We start from the raw sequence: 27,713 nt of genomic DNA on the forward strand, positions 1-27,713 counted from the left end.
TACGGATGTTGCTTTTGCACTCTAATGGTTACCTAATATAGACAATAGACAATAGGTGCAGGAGGAAGCCATTCGGCCCTTCGAGCCAGCACCGCCCTTCAATGTGATCATGGCTGATCATTCTCAATCAGTACCCCGTTCCTGCCTTCTCCCCATACCCCCGACTCCGCTATCCTTAAGATCTCTATCTAGCTCTCTCTTGAATATTATTCAGGTTATTATTTTATTGCATTACTGCTTATTATATGTTTATCTGTGTGTCACTATGTTAATCAATCACCATAATACCTTACTAGCCAAGTATGTTTTGCAAGATACGAGGAATGTCATTTCCCACACAGTCATACCAATAAAAAGCAACAGGACACACAAAATACATTTTAACATGGCGGCACGGACTTGGAGGGCCGAAAAGGCCTGTTTCCGGCTGTATATATATGATATGATAGTGACTCCTCCACATTCCTCACTGTGATGGAACGCGAAATAAAGTTCAATCTCTTCCCTTCTTTGTCCTCCAGCGGTCGGGGGCCTCGAGCCTTCCGTTGACGGGACGATCTTGACTCCCGTAGCCGGTGGTCGGACCCTCACGTCGGGGCGATCAAGCTCCTGCATCGGGGGAGATCTCAGCTCCCCCACGCAGGGCGATCTACCCCGGGTCGGGGCTGGTCGAACCTCCTGCGGCTTTTGGAGCTCCCGACCTCGGTCTCTACCCGAGACTGCGAGCTCCTCGGTGTTGAAGTCCGCAGGCCGCGGTTGGAGCGTCGATCCCAGGCAAGGGATCGCAGGCTCCGATGGTAAGTCCATGTCCCCGCAGTGAGGCTCAGAGTCAGTACCAAGCAAGGCCGCCAGCTCCACGATGTTAGGCCGCAGAGCGACCAGAGATACGATCCGCAAAACAATCGCATCTCCGGCAAGGTAAGAGATGGAAAAAAAGTTTCCCCCGACCCCCCCATGTAAAACAAACCAGAGAACATTTACACAGACTTATAAAACTTACCAAAAATAACAAAAATAACAAAAACAGGACGAAAAGGATGGACAGACCGTAGGCGCCCCCTGGTGGTATTAAGCTGTTAAGCTGCTGCAAGAAAGAATTTCTTTGTTCTAATGACACTTGACATAGCACAGCACAGGAACAGGCCTTTCGGCCCACAATGTCCATGCTGAAAATGATGCACACTGTCGGGCTGCATCACAGCTGGGTTTGGGCCCAAGACCGCAAGAAATTACAGAGAGTTGTGGACGTAGCCCAGTCCATCGCACAGACCACACTCCCCACCATCGACTCCATCTACACTTCATGCTGCCTCGGGAAAGCAGCCGACATCATCAAAGACGTGTCCCTGTCCCACCCCGGTCATCCCCTCTTCTCCCCGCTCCCGTCCGGCAGAAGGTACAGAAGCTTGAAAGCGCGCACCACCAGACTCAGGAACAGCTTCTTCCCCTCTGTGATCAGGCTTCTGAATGGACCTTCCATGAGCTAGGGCACTGTCCCATTCACCTCTACCCCATTGCGGACATTGGACTTTGTCTGTGGAGCTGATGCGCTACAATGCTGAGAACTATATTCTGCACTCTGTATCTGCCCCTTTGCTCCACCTATTGTACTGGAGTTTGGGGCGTGTTTGTATTTGTGTGTAGTATTATCTGATCTGAATGGAAAGCATGCACAACAAAGCTTTTCACTGTACCTCGGTACACGTGACAATAATAAAGCTAAACCCATTGCTACTCCATTACCTTAAAACACTAAAGATGTTTTACAACTGAGCCTGGTGAAGGGTCTCGACCCAGAACGTCACCAATCCATTATTACTCCACCCATCTGCTAATCACACCCCTCACATGTATCTACCTATCATTCGCCAGGCTTTGTCCCGCCCCCAACTCCCTTTTTCCAGCTTCCCCCCCCCCCCCCCCTCGCTCTATTAGTGAAACATAGAAAATAGGTGCAGGAGGAGGCCATTCGGCCCTTCGAGCCAGCACCACCATTCATTGTGATCATGCCTGATCATCCACAATCAGTAACCCGTGCCTGCCTTCTCCCCATATCCCTTGATTCCACTAGCCCCTAGAGCTCTATCTAACTCTCTCTTAAATTCATCCAGTGATTTGGCCTCCACTGCCCTCTGTGGCAGAGAGTTCCACAAATTCACAACTCTCTTGCTGAAAAAGTTTCTTCTCACCTCAGTTTTAAATGGCCTCCCCTTTATTCTTAGACTGTGTGGCCCCTGGTTCTGGACTCCCCCAACGTTGGGAACATTTTTTCCTGCATCTAGCTTGTCCAGTCCTTTTATAATTTTATACGTCTCTACAAGATCCCCTCTCATCCTTCTAAACTCCACTGAATACAAGCCCAGTCTTTCCAATCTTTCCTCATATGACAGTCCCGCCATCCCGGGGATTAACCTGGTGAACCTACGCTGCACTGCCTCAATAGCAAGGACGTCCTTCCTCAAATTAGGAGACCAAAGAAGGGTCCCGACCCATAACGTTGTCTGTCCATTTCCCACCAGCTGATTTCCTCCAGCTCTTTGAGTTTTGCTTCGTTATAGATAAGAGAATAAATGGTATCCTGACTTAGAAACATATCACCAGCTCCTCTTCATCAAAGTCTAAATCCTTGAACTCCCTCCAAAGTAGCACTGTGGGACAAGTCAGATCATACCACCCACTCGATGGCAACTAGGGATGGATATTAAATGCTGGCCTTTATTAATCACTAGACCAAGTGGACCCGTTGGGCCCAAACCTCTCCTGCATTGGTGCAGCACCCTCTCCTCCCCCTCCCCTCTCCCCCCTCCCCTCACCTCTCCCCTCTCTCCCCCTCCCCTCTCTCCCCCTCCCCTCTCCCCTCTCCCCTCTCTCCCCCCTCCCTCCCTTCCTCCCTCCCCTCTCTCCCCCCTCCCCTCTCCCCCCACTCCTCTCTCCCCCTCCCCTCTCTCCCGCTCCCTCCCTTCCTCCCTCCTCCCCGCCCGTCCCCCCCTTCTCAACCCCCCTTATCCCCCCCCCCCCTCCCTAGGAGATAGATTTAAACTTTAAAATGTGAATAACCTTAAAAATATAACGCCGATTTCAATGAAACCTCTTCCATTAGCACCAAAGGGACGACGGTGAGTAAGGTGGGCCTAGAATTGTCGCGCTATCGTGTACCGTTTTGGCTGTAGTTCAGGAACAAACAAACAAACAAACGAACGAGAGTTTTAGTTACATAGATGAACGTGTATGTTGGATGTGAGCAATTCCATCCCTTCATCACTGTTCTTCATCTGTTGTCAAACCATCCACCTTCATCTGATCACAATGGATTAAAGTCATATCCATGCAATGTTAAAACCAGAGTCCTCCTGAGAGTAATGTTGTACTTGTGCGTGACACACGCTCATTCACTCAATGATATTTGGGGCCACCATATCTGAGGAAGGACGTGCTGGCACTTGGAGTGGGTCCAGAGGAGGTTTGCAAGAACGATCCTAGGGATGAGTGGGTTAGCACACGATGAGCGTTTGACAGCATTGGGCCTGTACTCGCTGGAGTTTAGAAGGTTGGGGTGGGGGGGGGGGGGAGGGGGTGGGGGGGGCCTCATTGAAACTTATCGAACAGTGAAAGGCCTGGTTAGAGTGGATGTGGAGAGGATGTTTCCACCAGTGGGAGAGTCTAGGACCAGAGGGCACAGCCTCAGAATGAAAGGGCCTACTTTTAGAAAGGAGAAGAGGAGGAATTTCTTCAGTCAAAGGGTGGTGAATCTGTGGAACTCATTGCCACAGAAGGCTGTGGAGGCCAAGTCAGTGGGTATTTTTAAGGTGGAGATCGACAGACTCTTGTTTAGTGCGGGTGTCAGGAGTTATGGGGAGAAGGCAGGAGAATGGGGTTGAGAATATTTATTTCACAAAATGCTGCAGTAACTCAGCAGGTCAGGCAGCATCTCAGGAGAGAAGGAATGGGTGACGTTTCGGGTCGAGACCCTTCTTCAGACTGATGTCAGGGGGGCGGGACAAAGGAAAGATATAGGTGGAGACAGGAAGACAATGGGAGAACTGGGAAGGAGGAGGGGATGGAGAGAGAAAGCAATAGAGAGGGGTCGGAGACAGGAAGACTAGGCTGATTGGCTTCTGTAAATTGTCCCTAGTGCGTAGGCTAGTGCTAGTGTACGGCATGGGTCTCGGTGGGCCGAAGGGCCTGTTTCCAAGCTGTATCACTAAAGTAAAATATCAAAATACACCTAAACAAAACCTTTCGTACATAGACCTCTACTAACCATTGAGTAATTGGAAGGTTATCATACACTCCTAATAAGGTGATCATCCCTCTTTTATATCTCAGCCCCAGGCATATAGCCGTGCCGGACAATCCCTCGGGAATGTGATCTCGGTCTACCGCTGTGACATCCCCCTCAATCACAAATGCAACTACCTCCTCTCTCCCCTCCACCTCTACCTCTATCCCACCTGTAACACCTCTACCCTGGAACATAGGTGATAGGTGCAGAATTAGTCCATCCGGCCCATCGAGTCTACTCTGCCATTCAATCACGGCTGATCTATCATTCCCCGTCACCTGCTCCTGCACCTGCACCTCCTCCAACCTCATCTATTGCATCCGCTGCTCCAGATGTCAACTTCTCTACATCGGCGAAACCAAACGCAGGCTCGGCGATCGTTTCGCTCAACACTTTCGCTCAGTCCGCCTTAACCAACCTGATCTCCCGGTGGCTGAGCACTTCAACTACCCCTCCCACTCCCAGTCTGACCTTTCTGTCATGGGCCTCCTCCAGTGCCATAGTGAGGCCAACCGGAAATTGGAGGAACAGCACCTCATATTTTGCTTGGGCAGCTTGCAGCCCAGCGGTACGAACATCGACTTCTGCAACTTTAGATAGTTCCTCTGTCCCTCTCTTCCCCTCCCCCTTCCCAGTTCTCCCACTGTCTTCCTGTCTCCACCTATATCTTTCCTTTGTCCCGCCCCCTTTGTCAGCCCACTAATCCGTGCGGTCTTTGGAGTGTGGGAGGAAACCGAAGATCTCGGAGAAAACCCGCGCAGTCACTGGGAGAACGTACAAACTCCATACAGACGGCAGGATTAGGATGGAAGCTGGGGCTGTGAGGCAGCAACTCTACCGCTGCGCCACCGTGCAGCCCTTGTGATAATGAGGATCAGATCAGTAAAATAGACAATAGGCAATAGGTGCAGGAAGAGGCCATTCGGCCCTCCGAGCCAACACTGTCATTCACTGTGATCATGGCTGATCATCCACAATCAGTACCCCGTTCCTGCCTTCTCCCCATACCCCCTGACTCCGCTATCCTTAAGAGCTCTATCTAGCTCTCTCTTGAATGCATTCAGAGAATTGGCCTCCACTGCCTTCTGAGGCAGAGAATTCCACAGATTCACAACTCTCTGGGTGAAAAAGTTTTTCCTCATCTCCGTTCTAAATGGCCTACCTCTTACTCGTAGACTGTGGCCCCTTGTTCTGGACTCCCCCAACATTGGGAACATGTTTTCTGCCTCCAGCATGTCCAATCCCTTAATAATCTTATATGTTTCAATAAGATCCCCTCTCATCCTTCTAAATTCCAGTGTATACAAGCCTAGTCGCTCCAGTCTTTCAACATACGACAGTCCCGCCATCCCGGGGATTAACCTCGTGAACCTACACTGCACGCCCTCAATAGCAAGAATGTCCTTCCTCAAATTTGGAGACCAAAGCTGCACACAGTACTCCAGGTGTGGTCTCACTAGGGCCCTGTACAACTGCACACAGTACTCCAGGTGCAGTCTCACTAGGGCCCTGTACAACTGCACACAGTACTCCAGGTGCGGTCTCACCAGGGCCCTGTACAACTGCACACAGTACTCCAGGTGCGGTCTCACCAGGGCCCTGTACAACTGCACACAGTACTCCAGGTGCGGTCTCACTGGGGCCCTGTACAACTGCACACAGTACTCCAGGTGCGGTCTCACTGGGGCCCTGTACACCCATTCACCCACCGCCCTCCGTTTAGTTTAGAGATACAGCGCGGAAACAGGCGCCGACCAGCGATCCCCACACACTAACACTATCCTACACCCACTAGGGGCAATCCTTACATTTGCCCAGCCAACTAACCTACAAACCTGTACGTCTTTGGAGTGTGGGAGGGAACCGAAGATCTCGGAGAAAACCCACGCAGGTCACGGGGAGAACGTACAAACTCCGTACAGACAGCACCCGTAGTCGGGATGGAACTTGGGTCTCCGGCGCTGCATTCGCCGTAAGGCAGCAACTCTACCGCTGCGCCACCGTGCCACCCGCACTCTGTGTGAAAGGAGTCCGTGTAATGGATTTTAATTCATTGTGCGTGATGAAATATTTTTGGGTTATCACACCAGGGTAAGACGTCCGCAGTGAAGGTAGGGCGCAGGGGAATGTGTTGTGTCAGACTGACCTCGGAGTGCATACCTCCCTGAGAGTTACATCATACTGCAGCTGTATGTTACGGGAAGGAATAGCCATCATCGGTCAGGATTAAAGGAAATGGTATTGCAGTTACCCACGACATCGCTGAAGCCCAGAATAGGGGTGGCACGGTGGCGCAGCGGTAGAGTTGCTGCCTTACAGCGAATGCAGACCCGGGTTCCATCCCGACTACGGGCGCCGTCTGTACGGAGTTTGTACATTCTGCCCGTGACCTGCGTGGGTTTCCCCCGAGATCTTCGGTTTCCTCTCACGCTCCAAAGACGTGCAGGTGTGTAGTTTAATTGGCCTCCGTAAATTGTGAATTGTCCCCAGTGTGTGTAGGATAGTGCTAGGGGATACAGGTGCAGACTCGTTGGGCTGAAGCTGTACCCCCTTCCAAGCTGTACCCCTAATCTAAAAGTAAACCAAACTAAACCTGGCAAGTGATAGGTAGACACAGATTAATCTGTTGGGACAGTGGTGAATCTGTGGAATTCTCTGCCACAGAAGGTAGTTGAGGCCAGTTCATTGGCTATATTTAAGAGGGAGTTAGATGTGGCCCTTGTGGCTAAAGGGATCAGGGGGTATGGGGAGAAGGCAGGTACGGGATACTGAGCTGGATGATCAGCCATGATCATATTGAATGGGCCGAATGGCCTACTCCTGCACCTATTTTCTATGTTTCTAAGGATGCTTTTGATTGACAGATGATCAGAGATGAAAGGACAAAAAAATGGTGAGATAAGTCAAGATGGATGTGTGAGTTGTGAAGCAATGTGGGTGAGAGGGAAAGTGAGGGGGGGGGGGGGGTGGAGAGAGAAATGGGTGCGATCCAGGTGGGGCACGTTGAAGAGAGGATGGAAAAAAAGGTGTGGGGAAAAGTGTGTGTGGGGGGAGGGAGTTAATTCAAACAGAGCACTGCAAGGGCCAGGAAGTGAGCGGGCAAGATCATCTCTGACCCCTCTCACCCTGGCCGCAAACTCTTCGAAGCACTTCCCTCTGGAAAGCGACTCCGGACTGTCAAAGCAGCCACAGCCAGACATAAAAACAGCTTTTTTTCCCCACAAGCAGTAGTTCTACTCAACAACCAAAAGTCTGTAGCCTCCTTTTGCTCTGGTACATTATCATATCATATCATATATATACAGCCGGAAACAGGCCTTTTCGGCCCTCCAAGTCCGTGCCGCCCAGCGATCCCCGCACATTAACACTATCCTACACCCACTAGGGACAATTTTTACATTTACCCAGCCAATTAACCTACATACCTGTATGTCTTTGGAGTGTGGGAGGAAACCGAAGATCTCAGAGAAAACCCATGCAGGTCACGGGGAGAACGTACAAACTCCTTACAGTGCAGCACCCGTAGTCAGGATGGAACCTGAGTCTCCGGCGCTGCATTCGCTGTAAAGCAGCAACTCTACCGCTCTATCTTTACATGTTTAAATTATAATGATTTATTTTAAATTGTCTGGTGTATATCGTGTTTCTACCAATGTGCTATCAAAGCACCAAGTCAAATTCTTTGTACACCGATCAGCCAAAACATTATGACCTGATGAGCCAAAACATTATGACCACCTGCCTAATATGCTGTTGGTCCTCCGTGTGCAGCCCCATACGCAGCAGGGTGCGATGCACTGTGTATTGTGACACATTCCTCCCGTGACCACCATTAACATTTTCTGCGACTTGTGCCACAGTCGACCTTCTGTCGGTTCGGACCAGACGGGATAGCCTTCGTTGCCCTCGCGCATCGATGAGCCTTGGGCGCTCAACACCCTGTCTGTTGCCGGTTTGTGGTTTGTCCCTCCTCGGACCATTGTCGGTAGGTACTCACCACTGCTGACCGGGAGCACCCCACAAGCCTGACTGTTCACTTGCTGCCTAATATATCCCACCCCTTGACAGGTGCCATTGTAACAAGTTAATCAATGTTATTCACTTCGTCTATCAGTGGTCGTAATGTTTTGGCTGATCGGTGTATGTATAGATAATTGGCTGATAAATTTATTCTGACTTCTGACTCTGACTCTTCTTGAAACAAGGAACCACAGTTGCTGGTTTACAAAAAAGATAAACCAAGTGCTGGAGTAACTCAGCGGGTCAGGCAGCATCTGTGGAGAACATGGACACAGAGTGCTGGAGTAACTCAGCGGGTCAGGCAGCATCTGTGGAGAACATGGACACAGAGTGCTGGAGTAACTCAGCGGGTCAGGCAGCATCTCTGGAGAACATGGACACAGAGTGCTGGAGTAACTCAACGGGTCAGGCAGCATCTGTGGAGAACATGGACACAGAGTGCTGGAGTAACTCAGCGGGTCAGGCAGCATCTGTGGAGAACATGGACACAGAGTGCTGGAGTAACTCAGCGGGTCAGGCAGCATCTCTGGAGAATATGGACACAGAGTGCTGGAGTAACTCAGCGGGTCAGGCAGCATCTCTGGAGAATATGGATACAGAGTGCTGGAGTAACTCAGCGGGTCAGGCAGCATCTCTGGAGAATATGGATGGGTGAGGTTTTGGGTCGGTAATTTCTATTTAAATTATTTTGATAGAAAACTTGTCTTTGGAAATCATGGCGCAGCTTTACAATCTGAAGAAGGGTCCCAACCCACAACGTCACCTATTCATGCTCTCTCGGGATGCTGCCTGACCCGCTGAGTTACTCCAGCACTCTGTGTCCATGTTCTCCACAGATGCTGCCTGACCCGCTGAGTTACTCCAGCACTCTGTCTATTTTTTGAAAATCAGTACTGCAGTTCCTGATTTCCCTTTTCTTTCGACTTTTAGACTTTAGAGATACAGAGTGGAAACAGGCCCTTCGGCCCACCGAGTCCGCGCCGGCCAGCGATCCTAGCACTATCCTAACACACAGGACAATTTACAATTTTTACCGAAGCCAATTAACCTACAAATGTGTGCTTCTTTGGGATGTGGGAGGAAACCAGAGCACCCGGGGAAAACCCACGCAGTCACGGGGTGAACGTACAAACTCCGTACAGACAGCGCCCGTAGTCGGGATGGAACCCGGGTCTCCGGCGCTGTGAGGCAGCGACTCTACCGCTGCGCCACCGTGCCGCCCGCGGTCCTGTGCGGGTTGGCTTGGCTTTGGGAGTGGCGGCGGGGCTGGCGGAAGGCAGGTGAGGATCGCTGGTATGTCCCATAGAAACATAGAAAATAGGTGCAGGAGTAGGCCATTCGGCCCTTCGAGCCTGCACCGCCATTCAATATGATCATGGCTGATCATCCAACTCAGTATCCCGTACCTGCCTTCTCTCCATACCCCCTGATCCCTTTAGCCACAAGGGCCACATCTAACTCCCTCTTAAATATAGCCAATGAACTGGCCTCAACTACCTTCTGTGGCAGAGAATTCCACAGATTCACCACTCTCTGTGTGAAAAAAATCTTTCTCATCTCAGTCCTAAAAGACTTCCCCCTTATCCTTAAACTGTGACCCCTTGTTCTGGACTTCCCCAACATCGGGAACAATCTTCCTGCATCTAGCCTGTCCAACCCCTTAAGAATTTTGTAAGTTTCTATAAGATCCCCCCTCAATCTTCTAAATTCCAGCGAGTACAAGCCGAGTCTATCCAGTCTTTCTTCATATGAAAGTCCTGCCATCCCAGGAATCAATCTGGTGAACCTTCTCTGTACTCCCTCTATGGCAAGAATGTCTTTCCTCAGATTAGTAGACCAAAACTGTACACAATACTCCAGGTGTGGTCTCACCAATGCCCTGTACAACTGCAGCAGAACCTCCCTCCTCATATACTCAAATCTCCCTGCATTGAAGAGCTGCCCCCGCTTGCAGCCGCTGAGACCAGACCTGCTACGGACATTACGATTTATTCACAAAATGCTGGAGTAACTCAGCGGGTCAGGCAGCATCTCGGGAGAGAAGGAATGGGTGACGTTTCGGGTCGAGACCCTTCTTCAGACTGAAGGGGTCTGTGTATTCCTGCTACGGACATCCTTGGAGCTGAGAATGTGGGCTGAGTGAGCTCCAGCACTCCCTGACGTAAGCCTACCTGTCCGTGACTCACTTCCTAAAGCGGGTTTAAATACCGGCTCTGACAGCCCGTCCCAACACAGCAGCCAGCAGCTCGGGAGGTGCAGGGACACAGAGAGAATGGAATCCATGGCAAGTGTCTACACATTCAGCGGTAAGCCCTTTCCCTGAAGCTTTCACCCATTCCTTCTCTCCTGAGATGCTGCCTGACCCGCTGAGTTACTCCAGCATTTTGTGAATAAATAACTTCGATTTGTACCGGCATCTGCAGTTATTTTCTTACGCCAAGGAGCCCACAATGGTTCATTGTTGGCTGTGGAGGAGGTGATAACGAAGGGGCACAAACAGTGAAACTAGCAGGACAACTAGGGTGGGGGAGGGACAGGGACTGTACGGGTCACTTGACATGAAAGAAATCAATTATCACACCCCTGGGGTGTAAGCTGCCCAAGCGAAATATGAGGTGCTGTTCCTCCAATTTGCGCTGGGCCTCACTCTGACAACGGAGGAGGCCCAGGACAGAAAGGTCAGTGTGGGGATGGGAGGGGGAGGTAAGATTCAGGGTATTGTGTTAAGTTTAAGGACACCATGTTATGGGAAAGATGTTGTCAAGCTGGAAAGGGTGCAGAGAATGTTGCCAGGACTAGAGGGTCTGAGCTATCGGGAGAGGTTGAGCAGGCTGGGACTCTATTCCTTGGAGCGCAGGAGGATGAGGGGTGATCTTACAGAGGCGTTCAAAATCATGAGAGGAATAGACCAGGTAAACACACAGAGTCTGTTGCCCAGAGTAGGGGAAGCGATAACCAGAGGGCATAGGTTTGACGTGAGGGGGTAAAGATTTAATAGGCATCTGGAGGGGCAATTGTTTTACACAAATGGTGATGGGTGTATGGAATGAGCTACTGGATGAGGTCGATGAGGCAGACAATAGACAATAGACAATAGGTGCAGGAGGAGGCCATTCGGCCCTTCGAGCCAGCACCGCCATTCAATGTGATCATGGCTGATCATTCCCAATCAGCACCCCGTTCCTGCTTTCTCCCCATACCCCCTGACTCCGCTATCCTTAAGAGCTCTATCTAGCTCTCTCTTGAATGTATTCAGAGAATTGGCCTCCACTGCCTTCTGAGGCAGAGAATTCCACAGATTCACAACTCTCTGACTGAAAAAGTTTTTTCTCATCTCAGTGCTAAATGGCCTACCCCTTATTCTTAAACTGTGGCCCCTTGTTCTGGACTCCCCCAACATTGGGAACATGTTTCCTGCCTACGCTGCACGCCCTCAATAGCAAGAATAGCAAGAGGCAGGGACTATAGCAACGTTCAGACAGGTGGGACCAGTGTAGATGGGGGATGTTGGTCGGCGTGGGCATGTTGGGCTGAAGGGCGAAGGATTTGATGACTCTCTTTAATGTTCTCGGCTGTGGAGAGTCTCTTTAACTCCAGCTTTATTATTTTAAGGAGAAGGTGACGACGATACTGAAAACTCCCATTTCTTTAGCCCTGGAGGCGTAGAGAAAAGCCCGGAACGATTGATTGAGAATTTTTTTTTAAAGATGCATGAGTAACTCAGGCAGTATCTGTGGAAAGAGAAACAGATGGTAGCCACAAAATGCTGTAGTAACTCAGCGGGTCAGGCAGCATCTCTGGAGAACATGGACACAGAGTGCTGGAGTAACTCAGCGGCTCAGGCAGCATCTCTGGAGAACATAGACAGGTGACGTTTCAGGTCGGGACCCTTCCTCAGACTTGGGGTCTCAGGAAGGCTCATGACCCTAAGGCCTTATGCACATGTTGTTTGAGAGGACTATTTTTCATTTAACCATAGGATACAAACTTTAGACAATAGACAATAGGTGCAGGAGGAGGCCATTCGGCCCTTCGAGCCAGCACCACCATTCAATGTGATCATGGCTGATCATTCTCAATCAGTACCCCATTACTGCCTTCTCCCCATACCCCCTGAATCCGCTATCCTTAAGAGCTCTATCTAGCTCTCTCTTGAATGCATTCAGAGAATTGGCCTCCACTGCCTTCTGAGGCAGAGAATTCCACAGATTCACAACTCTCTGACTGAAAAGGTTTTTCCTCATCTCAGTGCTAAATGGCCTACCCCTTATTCTTAAACTGTGTGGCCCCTTGTTCTGGACTCCCCCAACATTGGGAACATGTCTCCTGCCTCTAACGTGTCCAACCCCTTAATAATCTTATACGTTTCGATAAGATCCCCTCTCATCCTTCTAAATTCCAGTGTATACAAGCCTAGTCGCTCCAGTCTTTCAACATATGACAGTCCCACCATTCCGGGACTTAACCTAGTAAACCTACGCTGCACGCCCTCAATAGCAAGAATATTAGCATGCTTCAAACACAAGGCTGTATTGTCATTGTCCCTGTTTCTTGGTTAAAGGCATTAAGGCCAAATGTGACTGAGTGGTGGATCAACTGGGCCCTGAGAACAACACACCATGAAAAATTCTTGGTATGTGCAAACAAAAATGTGTGTCTTTATACTTAGCGCCTCCTTCAATAACCCTCTGGTATCTTTCCGCAGAGTTACATGCTGCCTGGCCCGCTGAGTTACTCCAGCACGCTGTGTCGTTTTTTACTTCATGTAAACCAGCGTCTGCAGTTCCTTATTGCCGACAAATGAGTGTAGAAGTTGGGACGTAGACACAGAGTGCTGGATTAACTCAGCGGGCCAGGCAGCATCTGTGGAGAAAAGGAATGGGTGACGTTTCTTCACCCTGAAGAAGGGTGTCGACCCGAAACGTCACCCATACCTTCTCTCCTGAGTTGCTGCCTGTCCCGCTGAGTTACTCCAGCATTTTGTGCCTGTCTACCTTCGATTTAAACCAGCATCTGCAGTTTTTTCTTCTATAGGACGTTGTGTTACAGTCGTACAAGACGATGTGTAGTCGAAGGGGGGGGGGGGGGGGGGGGTGTGGAGGGAAGAATGGGTGGGCACTGGGGTGAGGGGCCACACGAAACAGAGGGGGGGCGGTTACTAAAACACGAGGCATAGTGTTCTTAAGTTCATGTTTTTAAGTTCTAGGAGCAGATAAAGGCCATTCGGCCCGTCAAGTCAACCCCACCATTCAACCATGGCTGATCTATCTTTACCTCTCTACCCCATTCTCCTGCCTTCTCCCCGTAACCCTTGACACCCGCACTAATCACGAGCCCGTCAGTCTCCGCTTTAAACATACCCACAGACTTGGCCTCCAGAGCTGTCTGTGGCAACGAATCGCACAGATTCAACACCCTCTGGTGAAAGAAAATTCCTCCTCATCTCCTTTCTAAGGCACGTCCTTTTGGCCTCTGGTCCTAGACTCTCCCACTGGTGGAAACATCCTCTCCACATCCACTCAGTCCGGGCCTTTCACGGTTCGGTAAGTTTCAATGAGGCCCCCTCTCATCCTTCTAAACTCCAGCGAGTACAGGCCCAGTGCGGTCAAACGCTCATCGTATGTTAACCCACTCATCCCTGCGATCGTTCTCGTAAACCTCCTCTGGACCCTCTCCAGAGCCAGCATGTCCCTCCTCAAATACGGGGCCCAAAACTGTTGACAATATTCCAAATGTGGCCTTCTACTGCCCCAGCGTTACTCCTCTGTTTTGTTTTATTTGAACTCTCTCGGAATAAATGGAGGTATGGGGGTATAAATGGGGGTATAGAGAGAAGGCAGGTAAGGGGTACTGAGTTGGATGATCAGCCATGATCACATTGAATGGCGGTGCAGGCTCGAAGGATCGAATGGCCTACTCCTGCACCTATTTTCTATGTTTCTATGTTTCTAAATGCGAGCATTGCATTTGCTTTCCTTACCAACCGTGGCCTTCCGCCACTAACCACGGCCTTGTCTTTCCCCGGCAGTTCTTGCGCTGGCTGTGGCCTTGAGTGACCCCACTCTGGCCCCTGGCCCGGTGATCCTCCCGACAGCCATCGCCCCGCGCAACCAGTCCAGGGACCGGGAGACGTTCCTCGCACCGCACCACGGTAAGGACCAGCAGACCACACCGACGTTCAACACCGCGGCGCAGCGGGTAGAACCGCTGCCTCACAGCGCCACAGGCCCGGGTTCAATCCCCGACATTAGACTTCATACTTCAGAGATACAATGCGGGAAACGGGCCCTTCGGCCCACCGAGTCCGCACCGACCAGCGGTCACCCCGTACACCAGCACTATCCTACACACCAGGGACGGTTTACAATTTACAGACCGATTAACCTATAAACCTGTCCGTCTTTGGAGTGTGGGAGGGAACCAGAGCACTGCGGCACGGTGGCGCGGCGGGTAGAGCCGCTGCCTCACAGCGCCGGAGACCCGGGTTCCATCCTGACCACGGGCGCCGTCTGTACGGAGTTTGTACGTTCTCCCCGTGACCTGCGTGGGTTTTCTCCGAGATCTTCCGTTTCCTCCCACACTCCAAAGACGTGCAGGTTTGTGGGTTAATTGGCTGGGCAAATGTAAAAATTGTCCCTAGTGGGTGTGTGGGATAGTGTTAGTGTGCGGGGATCGCTGGGCGGCGCGAACCCGGTGGGCCGAAGGGCCTGTTTCCGCGCAGTATCTCTAAATCTAAATCTAAAATCCAAACAGCTTGGTTCTGCATACTATTCCAATCGGATATACCGTACATCAATACAATCAAATCAAACTCAATCTGCCATTGACCCCATCTACACCTCACGCTGCCTCGGCAAGGCCAGCAACACAATCAAGGACCAGTCTCACCCCGGTCACTCCCTCTTCAGCCCCTCTTGCAGGAGGTCGACGGATGACCCTATTGATGCACAGAGTTGTAGAGTTGCTGCCTCACAGCGCCGGAGGCCCGGGTTCCATCCTGACTACGGGTGCTGTCTGTCCGGAGTTTGTACGTTCTCCCCGTGACCGTATGAGTTTTCTCCGGGTGCTCCGGTTTCCTCCCACATTACAAAGACGTGCGGGTTTGTAGGTTAATTGGCTTCTGTAAATTGTTCCTAGTGGGCAGGGAGTGGATGGGAAAGTGGGATAACATAGAGCGAGTGTGTACGAGTGATTGCTGGTCGGCTCAGACTCGGTGGGCCGAAGGACCTGTTTCCACACGGTATCTCTAATCTAAACTGAGAAGCATGGATAAAGTGAGTGCTCACAGTCCATTCCCCAGGGTACAGGATTCTAAAACTAGAGGGCATTCTAAAACTACTTCCAAGATAAGGTGGACCTCAGGGACAACCTTTTCATCCAGAGGGTAGTCCGTATCTGGAACAGACTCCCCAATGGAAGCTATAGAGATGGATATCATTACAGCATCTGACAGACGGTGAGATGTTTGTCGTGGGTCTTAGCCCAGCCGTGATTACAATGTGTGATTGGGTTAGCGTTAGGGTTGCCAACTGTCCCGTATTAGCCGGGACATCCCGTATTTTGGGATAAATTGGTTGTCCCGTACGGGACCGTCCTTGTCCCGTATTAGGCCCGGGGGATGCTGTAGGCCCGGGCGCTGTAGGTCCGGACGCTGTAGGCCTGGACTCTGTAGGCCCGGACTCTGTAGGCCCAGACACTGTAGGCCCGGACACTGTAGGTCTGGACGCTGTAGGCCCGGACACTGTAGGCCTGGACACTGTAGGCCCGGACACTGTAGGCCCAGAAGTTGTAGGCCTGGACGCTGTAGGTCCGGACAGTGTAGGCCCGGACGCTGTAGGTCCGGACGCTGTAGGCCCAGATGCTGTAGATCCGGACGCTGTAGATCCAGACACTATAGGCCTGGACGCTGTAGGCCCGGACGTTGTAGGCCTGGACGCTGTAGTCCCAGATGTTGTAGGCCTGGATGCTGTAGGCCCGGAAGTTGTAGGCCTGGATGCTGTAGGCCCGGACGTTGTAGGCCTGGACGCTGTAGGCCCGGACATTGTAGGCATGGATGCTGTAGGCCCGGACATTGTAGGCCCGGACGTTGTAGGCCCAGACGTTGTAGGCCTGGATGCTGTAGGCCCGGACGCTGAAACCACAGGGGTGCCAGGGTAAAGGGGACCAACACTTGTGGCAAAATCTGCAGACTATAGACTGTGGAGATGCAGCGTGGAAATAGGCCCATCGGCCCACAGGGTCCACGCCCACCAGCGATCACCCCGTCCACCAGCGATCACCCCGTACACCAGCGCTATCCTACGCACTTGGGACAGTTTACAATTTACTGAAGCCAATTAGCCTACAAACCTGTAGGTCTTCGGAGTGTGGAGGAAACCGGAGCGCCCGGAGAAAACCCACACAGGTCACAGAGAGAACGTGCAGACTCCGTACAGTCAGCATCCTGTGGTCAGGATCAAACCCGGGTCTCTGATTGGGAGGCAGCAACTCTACCACTGTGCCACCCTGCCACCCTACATGCCAACTTGGGTGGCCTGGACTCGGTGGGCTGAAGGGCCTGTTTCCGTGCTGTACAGCTCCATAATGCTATGACTCTTTATCCTGTACCTGTGGACGGCTCGGATGAGTATAGGAGCAAAGAGGTCCTTCTGCAGTTGTACAGGGCCCTAGTGAGACCGCAGCTGGAGTACTGTGTGCAGTTTTGGTTTCCAAATTTGAGGAAGGATATTCTTGCTATTGAGGGCGTGCAGCGTAGGTTTACTAGGTTAATTCCCGGAATGGTGGGACTGTCATAAGTTGAAAGACTGGAGCGACTAGGTTTGTATACACTGGAATTTAGAAGGATGAGAGGAGATCTTATCGAAACGTATAAGATTATTAAGGGGTTGGACACGTTAGAGGCAGGAAACATGTTCCCAATGTTGGGGGAGTCCAGAACCAGGGGCCACAGTTTAAGAATAAGGGGTAGGCCATTTAGAAAAGGGATGAGGAAAAACTTTTTCAGTCAGAGAGTTGTGAATCTGTGGAATTCTCTGCCTCAGAAGGAAGTGGAGGCCAATTCTCTGAATGCATTCAAGAGAGAGCTAGATAGAGCTCTTAAGGATAGCAGAGTCAGGGGGTATGGGGAGAAGGCAGGAACGGGGTACTGATTGAGAATGATCAGCCATGATCACATTGAATGGCGGTGCTGGCTCGAAGGACTGAATGGCCTCCTCCTGCACCTATTGTCTATTGTCTATTGTAATCATGCTTAGTCTTTCCGCTGACTGGTTAGCGCGCGACAAAAAGCTTTTCACTGTACCTCGGTACACGTGACAATAAACGAAACGAAACTCAAACTAAACTCAAACTCTATCTCAGATCTGGAGTAACGTCAAATCTTTCTCTTGCAGTGGAGTTTGTGTCAAGGTTGTGTCTGCAGAATTTATACCTGTCGCCTGAAGCTGATGTTTCTCTGTTTGGCAGGAAATTCCAGTCGCCTCATGGCGCTGAGCTCGAAACCGGCCTGTCTCCAAAGTGACCAAGCCTATTGTATGAACGGCATTTGTCAATACCATGAAGATCACGACCTAGTCACCAGATATCGTATGTGTGTGTAAGTAACTTGGCCTTTGTAATGCTCGGGAGAGAGGGGGAGGGAGGGAGGGAGAGGGAGAGGGAGTGAGGGAGAGAGAGAGAGGGAAAGAGTAAGGGGAGGGAAAGGGAGGGAGGGACTGAGAGAGAGAGAGAGTGAGAGAGAGAGAGAGAGAGAGAGAGAGAGAGAGAGAGAGAGAGAGAGAGAGAGAGAGAGAGAGAGAGAGAGAGAGAGAGAGAGAGAGAGAGAGAGAGAGAGAGAGAGAGAGCCAGACAGACAGACAGAGACAGAGACAGAGACGGAGAGAGACAGAGAGAGAGATGGAGAGAGGGAGGGAGATAGAGAGAGAGAGACAGAGAGAGAGAGAGAGAGAGTGTAGATCATTCTTTGGTGGTCAAAATGTTTCGTTTACTTTATTCTCATGTGTACCGAGGTAGAGTGATGGGTTTTTCTGTTGTGTGTTATCACACAGTCCTAGAGTGATACAGCGTGGAAACAGGCTCTTTGGCTCAACCGGCCAACATGTCCCAGCTACACTATTCCCACCTGGTTCGACGCTGACCTCGGGTGCTGTCTGTGTGGAGTTTGTACATTCTCCCCGTGACCACGTGGGTTTTCTCCGGGGCTCCGGTTTCCTCCCACATTCCAAAGACGTGCGGGTTTGCAGGTTAATTGGCTTCTGTAAAGTGCCCCTCGTGTGTAGGACCTAGAACTAGGGTGCACGGTTGATTGCTGGTCGGCATGGACCGTGTGCTGAGGGCTTGTTTCCATGCTGTATCTGTAAACTAAACTCAATCTTCAGAAAATTGGTACGATATATCTGGAGAAGATATCCATGGTGGATCGGCAGAGGATCACAAGACATTCTTTAGTTTCGTTTAGAGATACAGCACAGAAACAGGCCCTTGCGGCCCACCGGGTCCGCGCCGACCAGCGATCCCCGCACATTAACACTATCCTACACCCAGTAGGGACAATGTTTACATTTGCCAAGCCAGTTAACCTACAAACCCGCACGTCTTTGGAGTGTGGGAGGAAACCGAAGATCTCGGAGAAAACCCACGCAGGTCACGGGGAGAACGTACAAACTCTGTACAGACGGCACCCGTAGTCGGGATGGAACCCGGGTCTCCGGCGCTGCGTTCCCTGTAAGGCGGCAACTCTACCGCTGCGCCACCATGATCAACCTTAGGACACAAATTAACATCTGGGGATCGATTTGCACAGCAGGTGGATTTAGAGTCTAGTTTATTATTGCCACGTGTAGAGTGAAAAGCTTTTTGCTGCATGCTATCCGGTCAGTGGAAAGAGTATGATTACGATGAAGCCATCCACAGTGTGCAGATACAGGATAAAGGGAATAACGTTGTATATTCCCTCCGGCTGTATATATATGATATGATATGATATGATGATGATATGATAACGTTCTGTCAAAGGTAAAGTCCAGTAAATCCGATCAAAGATCATTCGAGGGTCTCCAATGAGGTGGATGGGAGGTCAGAAGGGTCTCGGATCCGAAACGTCACCCATTCCTTCTCTCCAGAGATGCTGCCTGTCCCGCTGAGTTACTCCAGCATTTTGTGTATTCCATGTACCTGTCTAACTGTTTCTTAAACGTTGGGATAGTCCCAGCCTCAACTACCTCCTCTGGCAGCTTGTTCCATACACCCACCACCCATTGTGTCAATAAGTTACCCCTCAGATTCCTATTAAATCTTTTCCCCTTCATCTTAAACCTATGTCCTCTGGTCCTCGATTCACCTACTCTGGCCAAGAGACTCTGGGCATCTACCCAACATGAAATACATGTGTGGGAAGGAAGGTGGATGGGCGGACAGAAGGGTCTCGACCCGAAACGTCGCCCATTCCTTCTCGCCAGAGATGCTGCCTGTCCCCGCTGAGTTACTCCAGCATTTTGTGTGGATCTTCGGTTTAAACCAGCACCTGCAGTTCCATCCTACACATCATGTAGAGTATGGTGTGATCTGGCCGGATAGCGAGCAAAACAAATCTTTTCACTGTACCTCGCTCGGTACATGTGTCAATAGTGAACCTAAACGTGCAGCTAAAGCCTCACCTGCAATGTAAACTGAGCAGGTGTATGTACGGAGGGCAGGCTTTGGCGTAGAGATTGCGTGGTGTGACGTTTGACGGGTTTTTCTCAACAGCTGTCACCCGGGCTACACGGGGTCACGCTGCCAGTACGCGCCCTTGTCAACACGCACGCTGGAGAAGTCGGAGCGCTACCTGTACATTGCGGTGGGGATAGGAATCGGTCTGACGCTCAGCGGGCTCGCCGTCTTGCTGTTCTACTGTATGCGGTGCAGGTGAGACCAACGCTCAGAATAGAGGCACAACTGCAGCTTGAGTTTGGAACAGCCTCATTACATCCCAGAGGGACATCAATGCCAATTGGAGACAGATCGCCAGCACAGCGGCGCCCCCACATGGTCACGGGGAGAGCGTGCAAACTCCACGCAGACAGCACCTGAGGTCAGGGCCGAACCCGTGTCTCAGGCGCAGCTGGGGGGTGTTGCTGCCTCTCAGCGCCAGAGACCCAGGTTCCATCCTGAACTCGGGTCCTGCCTGTGTGTGGAGTTTGCACGTTCTCCCCGAGACCGCCTCCGTAGGTTTCCTCCGGGTGCTCCGGCTTCCTCCAACATCCCAAAGGCGAGCAGGTCCAGGACAGAAAGGTCAGATTGGGAATGGGAGGGGGAGTTGAAGTGCTGAATATTGTGTTTAGTTCTGGGCACCATGTTATAGGAAAGATGTTGTCAAGCTGGAAAGGGCGCAGAGATGATTTACGAGGATGTTGCCAGGACTTGATGGTCTGAACTATAGGGAAGGGTCGGGCAGGCTAGGACCTATTCCTTGGAGCGCAAGCAAATGAAGGGTGATCTTGTAGAGGTTAATAAAATCATCAGCGGAATAGATAGGGTGAATACACAGTCTTTTACCCAGAGTTGGGGAATCGAGAATTAGAGGACATGGGCTTAACGTTAGAGGGAAAAGATTGAATAGAAACCTGAGGAGCAACCTTTTCCACACAAAGAGCGGTGGGAGTATGGAACGAGGTACAATCACAGCATTTAAAAGACAGTTGAACAGGTACATGGATAGGAAATGTTTAGATGGGGCAAATGCAGGCAAGTGGGACTAGTGGGACTTCAGGGCGGCACAGTGGCGCAGCGGTAGAGTTGCTGCCTTACAGCGAATGCAGCGCCGGAGACCAGGTTTCCATCCCGACTACGGGTGCTGTCTGTGCGGAGTTTTCTCTGGAGTTTTCCCCGAGATCTTCGCTTTCCTCCCACACTCCAAAGACGTACAGGATTGTAGGTCAATTGTATGGGTACAGATGTCAATTGTCCCTAGTGTGTGTAGGATGGTGTTAATGTGCGAGGATCGCTGGTCGTCGCGGACACGGTGAGCCGAAGGGCCTGTTTCCACGCTGTGTCTTTGAACTAAACTAACCTCGTGTAGATGGGGTATGTTGATCGGCGTTGAGCTGAAGAACCTGTTCCTGTGCTGTTTGACTCGATAGACCAGTACAACACAGGAACAGAGTGTGGAGAAGATCTACCAGCATTTTGCCAGGACTCACGAGGGGCTGAGCTACAGGAAGAGGTTTAGTTTAGTTTAGTTTAGAGATACAGCGCGGAAACAGGCCCCTTCGGCCCACCGGGTCCGCGCCGACCAGCAATCCCCGCACATTAACACCATCCTACACCCACTAGGGACAATTTTCACATTTACCAAGCCAATTAACCTACAAACCTGCACATCTTTGGAGTGTGGGAGGAAACCAAAGGTCTCAGAGAAAACCCACGCAGGTCACGGGGAGAACGTACAAACTCCGTACAGACAGCACCCGTAGACGGGATGGAACCCGGGTCTCCGGCGCTGCATTCGCTGTAAGGCGGCAACTCTACCGCTGCGCCACCGTGACCGCCGTAGGTTGAGTAGGCTGGGACTCTATTCCTTGGAGCGCAGGAGGATGAGGGGTGATCTTATAGCGATGTACAAAATCATGAGAGAAATAGATTGGATAGACATCCTTGCTCAGATTAGGGGAATCAAGAACCAGAGGGTACAGGTTTAAGGTGGGAGGGCAAAGATTTTATAGGAACCTGAGGGGCAACTTTTTCACAGAGGTTGATGGGTATATGGAACGAGCTGCCAGAGGATGTAGTTGAGGAACGCACTATCACAGCATTTAAAAAGACACTTGGAAAGGCACATGGATAGTTTAGAGGGATATGGGCTAAACGCAGGCAGGTGGGACTAGTATGGATGGCGTCGGGCCGAAGGGCCTGTTCCCATGATGTATGACTCATACACTCTATAGAACAGTACAGCACAGGAACAGGCCCTTCAGCCCACAATGTCCTTGCCAAACATGATGCCAAGCTAAACTAATCTCCTGTGCCTGCCCCCGATCCATATCCCACCATTCCCTGCACATCCATGTGGCAACACCAAGAACAGGCAGTGAAATGGGTGATTCACTGTGGCTAGCATGGGGAGATGGGCCAAATGGCCTCTCCGTTGGTGCGAGACAGATTTGTGATATCCTAACAGCGATTGTGTTTGTTCCCAGGGCCCAGAGACGTAAGATGAGGTACGGAGCGTATCCGAGGCAGGCAGTGGTTTGACGACTATGGACGATGACCCTAGGTCCCCTGGTCTGATCAGCTGACCCACCGACGGAAACCAGCGGGCCAGGGCCGCGAGGAACTCTGTAACTGTACATTATGCTTCAACCCAACACCCCACGAATGGGTCTCACTTCTGGCTAGGGGTTGCCAACTATCTCACTGCCAAATACGGGACAAGGTGACGTCACCACCCCACGCCCCACGTGACCTCACCCAGCCAGCGGCAACGTGCTCCCGCTCCACCAATGGCGGCCGCCCGCGCCGGGAGGCGGGTTGCTACGCAACCTCCGTTAGGTGGTGCCCGGGCCTACAGTGTCCGGGCCTACACTGTCTGGGCACTACAGTGTCCGGGCCTACAGCGGCCTCCGGGCCTGCAGTGTCCGGACCTACACTCTCTGGGCCTACACTGTCCGGGCCTACACTGTCCAGGCCTACATTGTCCAGACCTACACTGACACCTACACTGTCCGGACCCACACTGTCCGGACCTACACTGTCCAGGCCTACACTGTCCAGGCCTACACTATCTGGACCTACAGTGTCCGGACCTACACTGTCCAGGCCTACACTGTCCGGACCTACAGTGTCTGGTCCTACAGCGTCCGGGCCTACAACACCCCCCGGGCCTAATACGGGACAATGGCAGTCCCGTACGGGACAAAGCAATTTAACCCAAAATACAGGATGTCCTGGCTAATACGGGTCAGTTGGCGACCCTGCCTCTGGCACCTCTCCCGGCCTTTGTTAATCCACTCCGGCAAAGTCTCACGAGCTAGCTGGGAACAGTCCGCTCAATGCTTCATTCCGTGCCGACTGAATGGACCCGAGGGTTCACTACCTACATCAGCGATGGGGGCGATTGGACCAAGTGTCATCCTTACAAGTCTCGCTGACCCTGCAGTGCCCCGTGGCATTGTGAGGAGGCAGGAGGAGGTGAAGAGGTTTCGAGGAAGGACACACAAGCCGAGAGAATGGGCAAGGGTCTGGCGGATGGAGCATGATGTTGGAAACCATTCACTTTGGTGCATACTGAGGGGAGTTCTCATTGAAACCTACCGAGCAGTGAAAGGCCTGGATAGAGTGGACGTGGAGAGGATGTTGCCACGAGTGGGAGAGTCTGGGACCACAGGAGGTTCATGACAATGATCCCACGAATGAATGGGTTAACATTTGATGAGCGTTTGATGACACTGGGCCTGCACTCGCTGGAGTTTAGAAGAATGAAGTGGGACCTCATTGAAACATACAGAATAGTGAAAGGCCTGGATAGAATGGATGTGGAGAGGATGTTTCCAATAGTGGGAGAGTCTAGGACCAGAGGGCACAGCCTCAGAATTAAAGGACTTACCTTTAGGAAGGAGATGAGGAAGAATTTCTTTAGGTAGAGGGTGGTGAATCTGTGGAATTCATTGCCACAGACATCTGTGGAGGCCAAGTCAATGGATATCTTTAAGGCAGATATATTTTGAAATCAATGGATATTTTGAAACCTCATGTTTTAAGGCTGTATGTTAAAACTAAACTAAGCAGTCTTGTCTCTTACTGAATAATGATAGGTCTGGATAGAGTGGATGTGGAGAGGATGTTTCCACTAGTGGGAGAGTCTAGGACCAGAGGGCGCAGCCTCAGAATAAAAGGATATACCTTTAGGTCATAAGATTACAAGTGATAGGAGTAGAATTAGGCCATTCGGCCCATCAAGTCTACTCAGCCATTCAATCATGGCTGATCCATCTCTCCCTCCTAACCCCGTTCTCCTGCCTTCATCCCCTAATCAAGAATCTATCTATCTCTGCCTTAAAAATATCCACTGACTTGGCCTCCACAGCCGTCTGTGGCAAAGAATCCCACAGATTCACCACCCTCTGACTAAGGAAATTTCTCCTCATCTCCTTCCTGAAAGAAGGTCCTTTAATTCTGAGGCTGTGACCTCTGGTCCCAGACTCTCCCACTAGTGGAAACATCCTCCCCACATCCGCTCCATCCAGGCCGCCCACTGTTTGCAAACGAGAGAAAGGGGATGAGGAGGAATTTCTTTAGCCGGGGGTGACGAGTGGGTTAACCTATGACAAGCGTTTGTCGGCACTGGGCCTGCACTCGCTGGAGTCGAGAAGGATGAGTGGGGGGGGGGGGGGGGACACCTCATTGAAACTTACCGAACAGTGAAAGGCCTGCATGGAGTGGGTGTGGAGAGGATGTTTCCACCAGTGGGAGAGTCTAGGACCAGAGGGCACAGAGCGCTAAGCATGTGATAGGAAGAATGAGCAGGCTGTGGGGTGGGGTGGGGGGAGTGGGTGGGAATGACTGGAGTGCTCTTACACGGAACCATCATGGAGTCAATGGGCCAAGCGGCCTCTTTTGGTGCTATATCCATCCTGAGATTCTGTGCAATTGTTGTCTGTATTAGCTTTAAAACAAGCGTGCATTGTCAGTATTTGCTTGTTAGCACAAATAAATTATTTTTATCCTAATACGTGGTCCGCCGTGAATCAGGTTTAAATGAATCGATCAAAGTTAAGGAACAAGGGCCTTGTACGGCTGGATCAACTAACACATTTAAGGTTTGGGGCTTTGGAGACACAGCGTGGAAACAGGCCCTTCGGCCCACCGAGTCCGCGCCAACCAGCGGTCACCTCCCCCCCCCCCCCCCCCCCCGGTGCACTAGCACTATCCTACACACCAGGGACAGTTTACAATTTACAGAAGCCAATTAACCCACAAACCTGCACGTCTTTGGGATGTGGGAGGAAACCGGAGCACCCGGAGAAAACCCACACGGTCACAGGGAGAACGGCACAGTACAAACTCCGTGCATCCTTAGTCAGGATCGAGCTGGGGTTTCTGGTGGTGTGAGGCAGCAACTCTACCGCTGAGCCACTGTGCCACTGTGCCAATAGACAATAGGTGCAGGAGGAGGCCATTCGGCCCTTCAGGCCAGCACCGCCATTCAATGTGATCATGGCTGATCATTCTCAATCAGTACCCCGTTCCTGCCTTCTCCCCATACCCCCTGACTCCGCTATCCTTAAGAGCTCTATCTAGCTCTCTCTTGAATGCATTCAGAGAATTGGCCTCCACTGCCTACTGAGGCAGAGAATTCCACAGATTCACAACTCTCTGACTGAAAAAGTTTTTCCTCATCTCCGTTCTAAATGGCCTACTCCTTATTCTTAAACTGTGGCCCCTGGTTCTGGACTCCCCCAACATTGGGAACCATTCCCAACCATTGGGAACCATTCCCAACCATTGGGAACCACTGCCACCATTTTAGGTGATAGAGGCAAGATTTAATTTAGTTTATTATTGTCACGTGTACGGTGAAAAACGTTTGTTTGCGTGCTATCCAGTCAAAGAAAATATTATACATTTCAGTTTAGTTTAGTTTAGTTTAGAGATACAGCGCGGAAACAGGCCCTTTCGGGCCCACCGAGTCCGCTCCGCCCAGCGATCCCCGCACATTAACACTATCCTACACCCACGAGGGACAATTTTTACATTTACCAGGTCAATTAACCTACAAACCTGTACGTCTTTGGAGGGTGGGAGGAAACTGAAGATCTCGGAGAAAACCCACGCAGGTCACGGGGAGAACGTACAAACTCCGTACAGACGGTGCCCGTAGTCAGGAGCCACCGTGACCACCCTACATGATTACAATCAAGCCTTCCACAGTGTACAGATGGAGGTTAAAGCTAACAGTGTTTAATGCAAGGTTTAACATTGAAATATAAGTTATTAGGGACATTTAATAGGAACCAGAAGGTCTACTTTTTCACACAGAGGGTGGTGGGTGTATGGAGCGAGTTGCCCGAGGAGGTAGCTGAGGCTGGGACTATAACAACATTTAAAGACACTTGGATAGGATAGGCTTAGAGGGATATAGGCCATCTGGGACTAGTTTGGATGGACGCCTTGGTCAGCATGGATGAGTTGGGCCGAAGGGCCTGTTTACGTGCTGTATGACTCTATAGCATCGTCCAGACCTCCTGATGGGGAACCGATGACCAATGAACGACAATGTGAAGACATAAAGAACTGCAGATGCTGGAATCTTCAGCAAAAAACAAAGTGCTGGAGGAAGTCAGCAGGTCAGGCAGCATCTGTGGAGGGTATGGACAGGTAACGTTTCAGGTCCGGACCCTTACTCAGACTGGTGGAGGGGGGGGGGGGGGGGGAGGGAGGGGGGAGAAAGTTGGAAAAGAGAGGTGGGGCTGGGACCAAGGCTGGCAAGTGATCGTTTAGTTTAGTTTAGTTTAGTTTAGTTTAGTTTGGTTAGTTTATTGTAGTTTCATCGGCCTGCTCGGCTCGGCTCGGCTCGGCCCTGGGACTTTCCATCGCCCGGTGGGGGCTTCAAAAGTCGGGAGCCTCGATCGCCTCGTGGCACCACGGGAGAAGGATGAGGAGGAGATAAGACTTTTCTTTGCCTTCCATCACAGTGAGGGTGTGCCTGGAGCAATCACTGTGATGGCTGTTTGTGTTAAAATTGTAATTGTGTGTCTTGTGTTCTTTATTGTCTACTGCCGGACCCTGACGTGAGAGGACGCTGGCGCTGTTTGTTCGCCGCTTCTCCATCAGGACAGTTCGTCTGTTTGTTTTTATGTCATGACTGTTTTTGTAAAGCGTCTTGGAGCATTTGGAAAATCGCTATATAATTATTTTTTTTAAATAAATAAATAAATAAATAAATGTTTAAAATAAATGTTTATTATTATTATTATTATTATTATTTAGTTTAGTTAGTTTATTGGAGTTTAGTTTAGTTTAGTTTATTGTCACCTGTACCGTGAAAACCTTTTAGTTCCATGCTAACTAGTCAGCGGAAAGACAGTAGATGATTACAATTGAGCCATCCACAGTGTACGGATAAAGTCCAACAGTCTGATAATAGGTAGTCCGAGGGCCACCAATGATGTAGATAGTGGCTCAGGACAGCTCTCTAGTTGGTTACTTTAGTTTAGTTTAGTTTAGTTTAGTTTAGTTTAGAGATACAGCGCGGAAACAGGCCCTTCGGCCCACCGGGTCCGCGCCGCCCAGCGATCCCCGCACACTAACACTCTCCTACACCCACTAGGGACAATTTTTACATTTACCAAGGCAATTAACCTACAAACCTGTACGTCTTTGGAGTGTGGGAGGAAACCGAAGATCTTGGAGAAAACCCACGCAGGTCACGGGGAAG

The 27,713-nt window shown here is 50.9% G+C and overlaps 1 protein-coding gene across 1 annotated transcript; it reads left to right on the forward strand.

Annotated features, from left to right (window-relative positions):
- Nucleotides 1-10,574: 10,574 nt before the first annotated feature.
- epgn (epithelial mitogen homolog (mouse)) lies at nucleotides 10,575-22,531 on the forward strand. The gene is made up of 5 exons (XM_078412894.1): nucleotides 10,575-10,608; nucleotides 14,331-14,453; nucleotides 17,768-17,897; nucleotides 20,048-20,206; nucleotides 22,477-22,531. The coding sequence occupies exons 1-5, from the start codon at nucleotides 10,575-10,577 to the stop codon at nucleotides 22,529-22,531; spliced, it is 501 nt and encodes a 166-aa protein (XP_078269020.1).
- Nucleotides 22,532-27,713: the final 5,182 nt, after the last annotated feature.

This window comes from Rhinoraja longicauda, chromosome 1 (assembly GCF_053455715.1).
Source record: "Rhinoraja longicauda isolate Sanriku21f chromosome 1, sRhiLon1.1, whole genome shotgun sequence".
Taxonomy (NCBI): Eukaryota; Metazoa; Chordata; class Chondrichthyes; order Rajiformes; family Arhynchobatidae; genus Rhinoraja; species Rhinoraja longicauda.

What these genes read in the sequence shown, in the direction of transcription:
- epgn (XM_078412894.1), top strand. Translation starts at nt 10,575, where the DNA reads ATGGAATCCATGGCAAGTGTCTACACATTCAGCG. An exon ending in AAGTGTCTACACATTCAGCG is followed by an intron (nt 10,609 to 14,330) that starts GTAAGCCCTTTC and finishes TTTCCCCGGCAG; the next exon opens with TTCTTGCGCTGGCTGTGGCC. An exon ending in TTCTACTGTATGCGGTGCAG is followed by an intron (nt 20,207 to 22,476) that starts GTGAGACCAACG and finishes GTTTGTTCCCAG; the next exon opens with GGCCCAGAGACGTAAGATGA.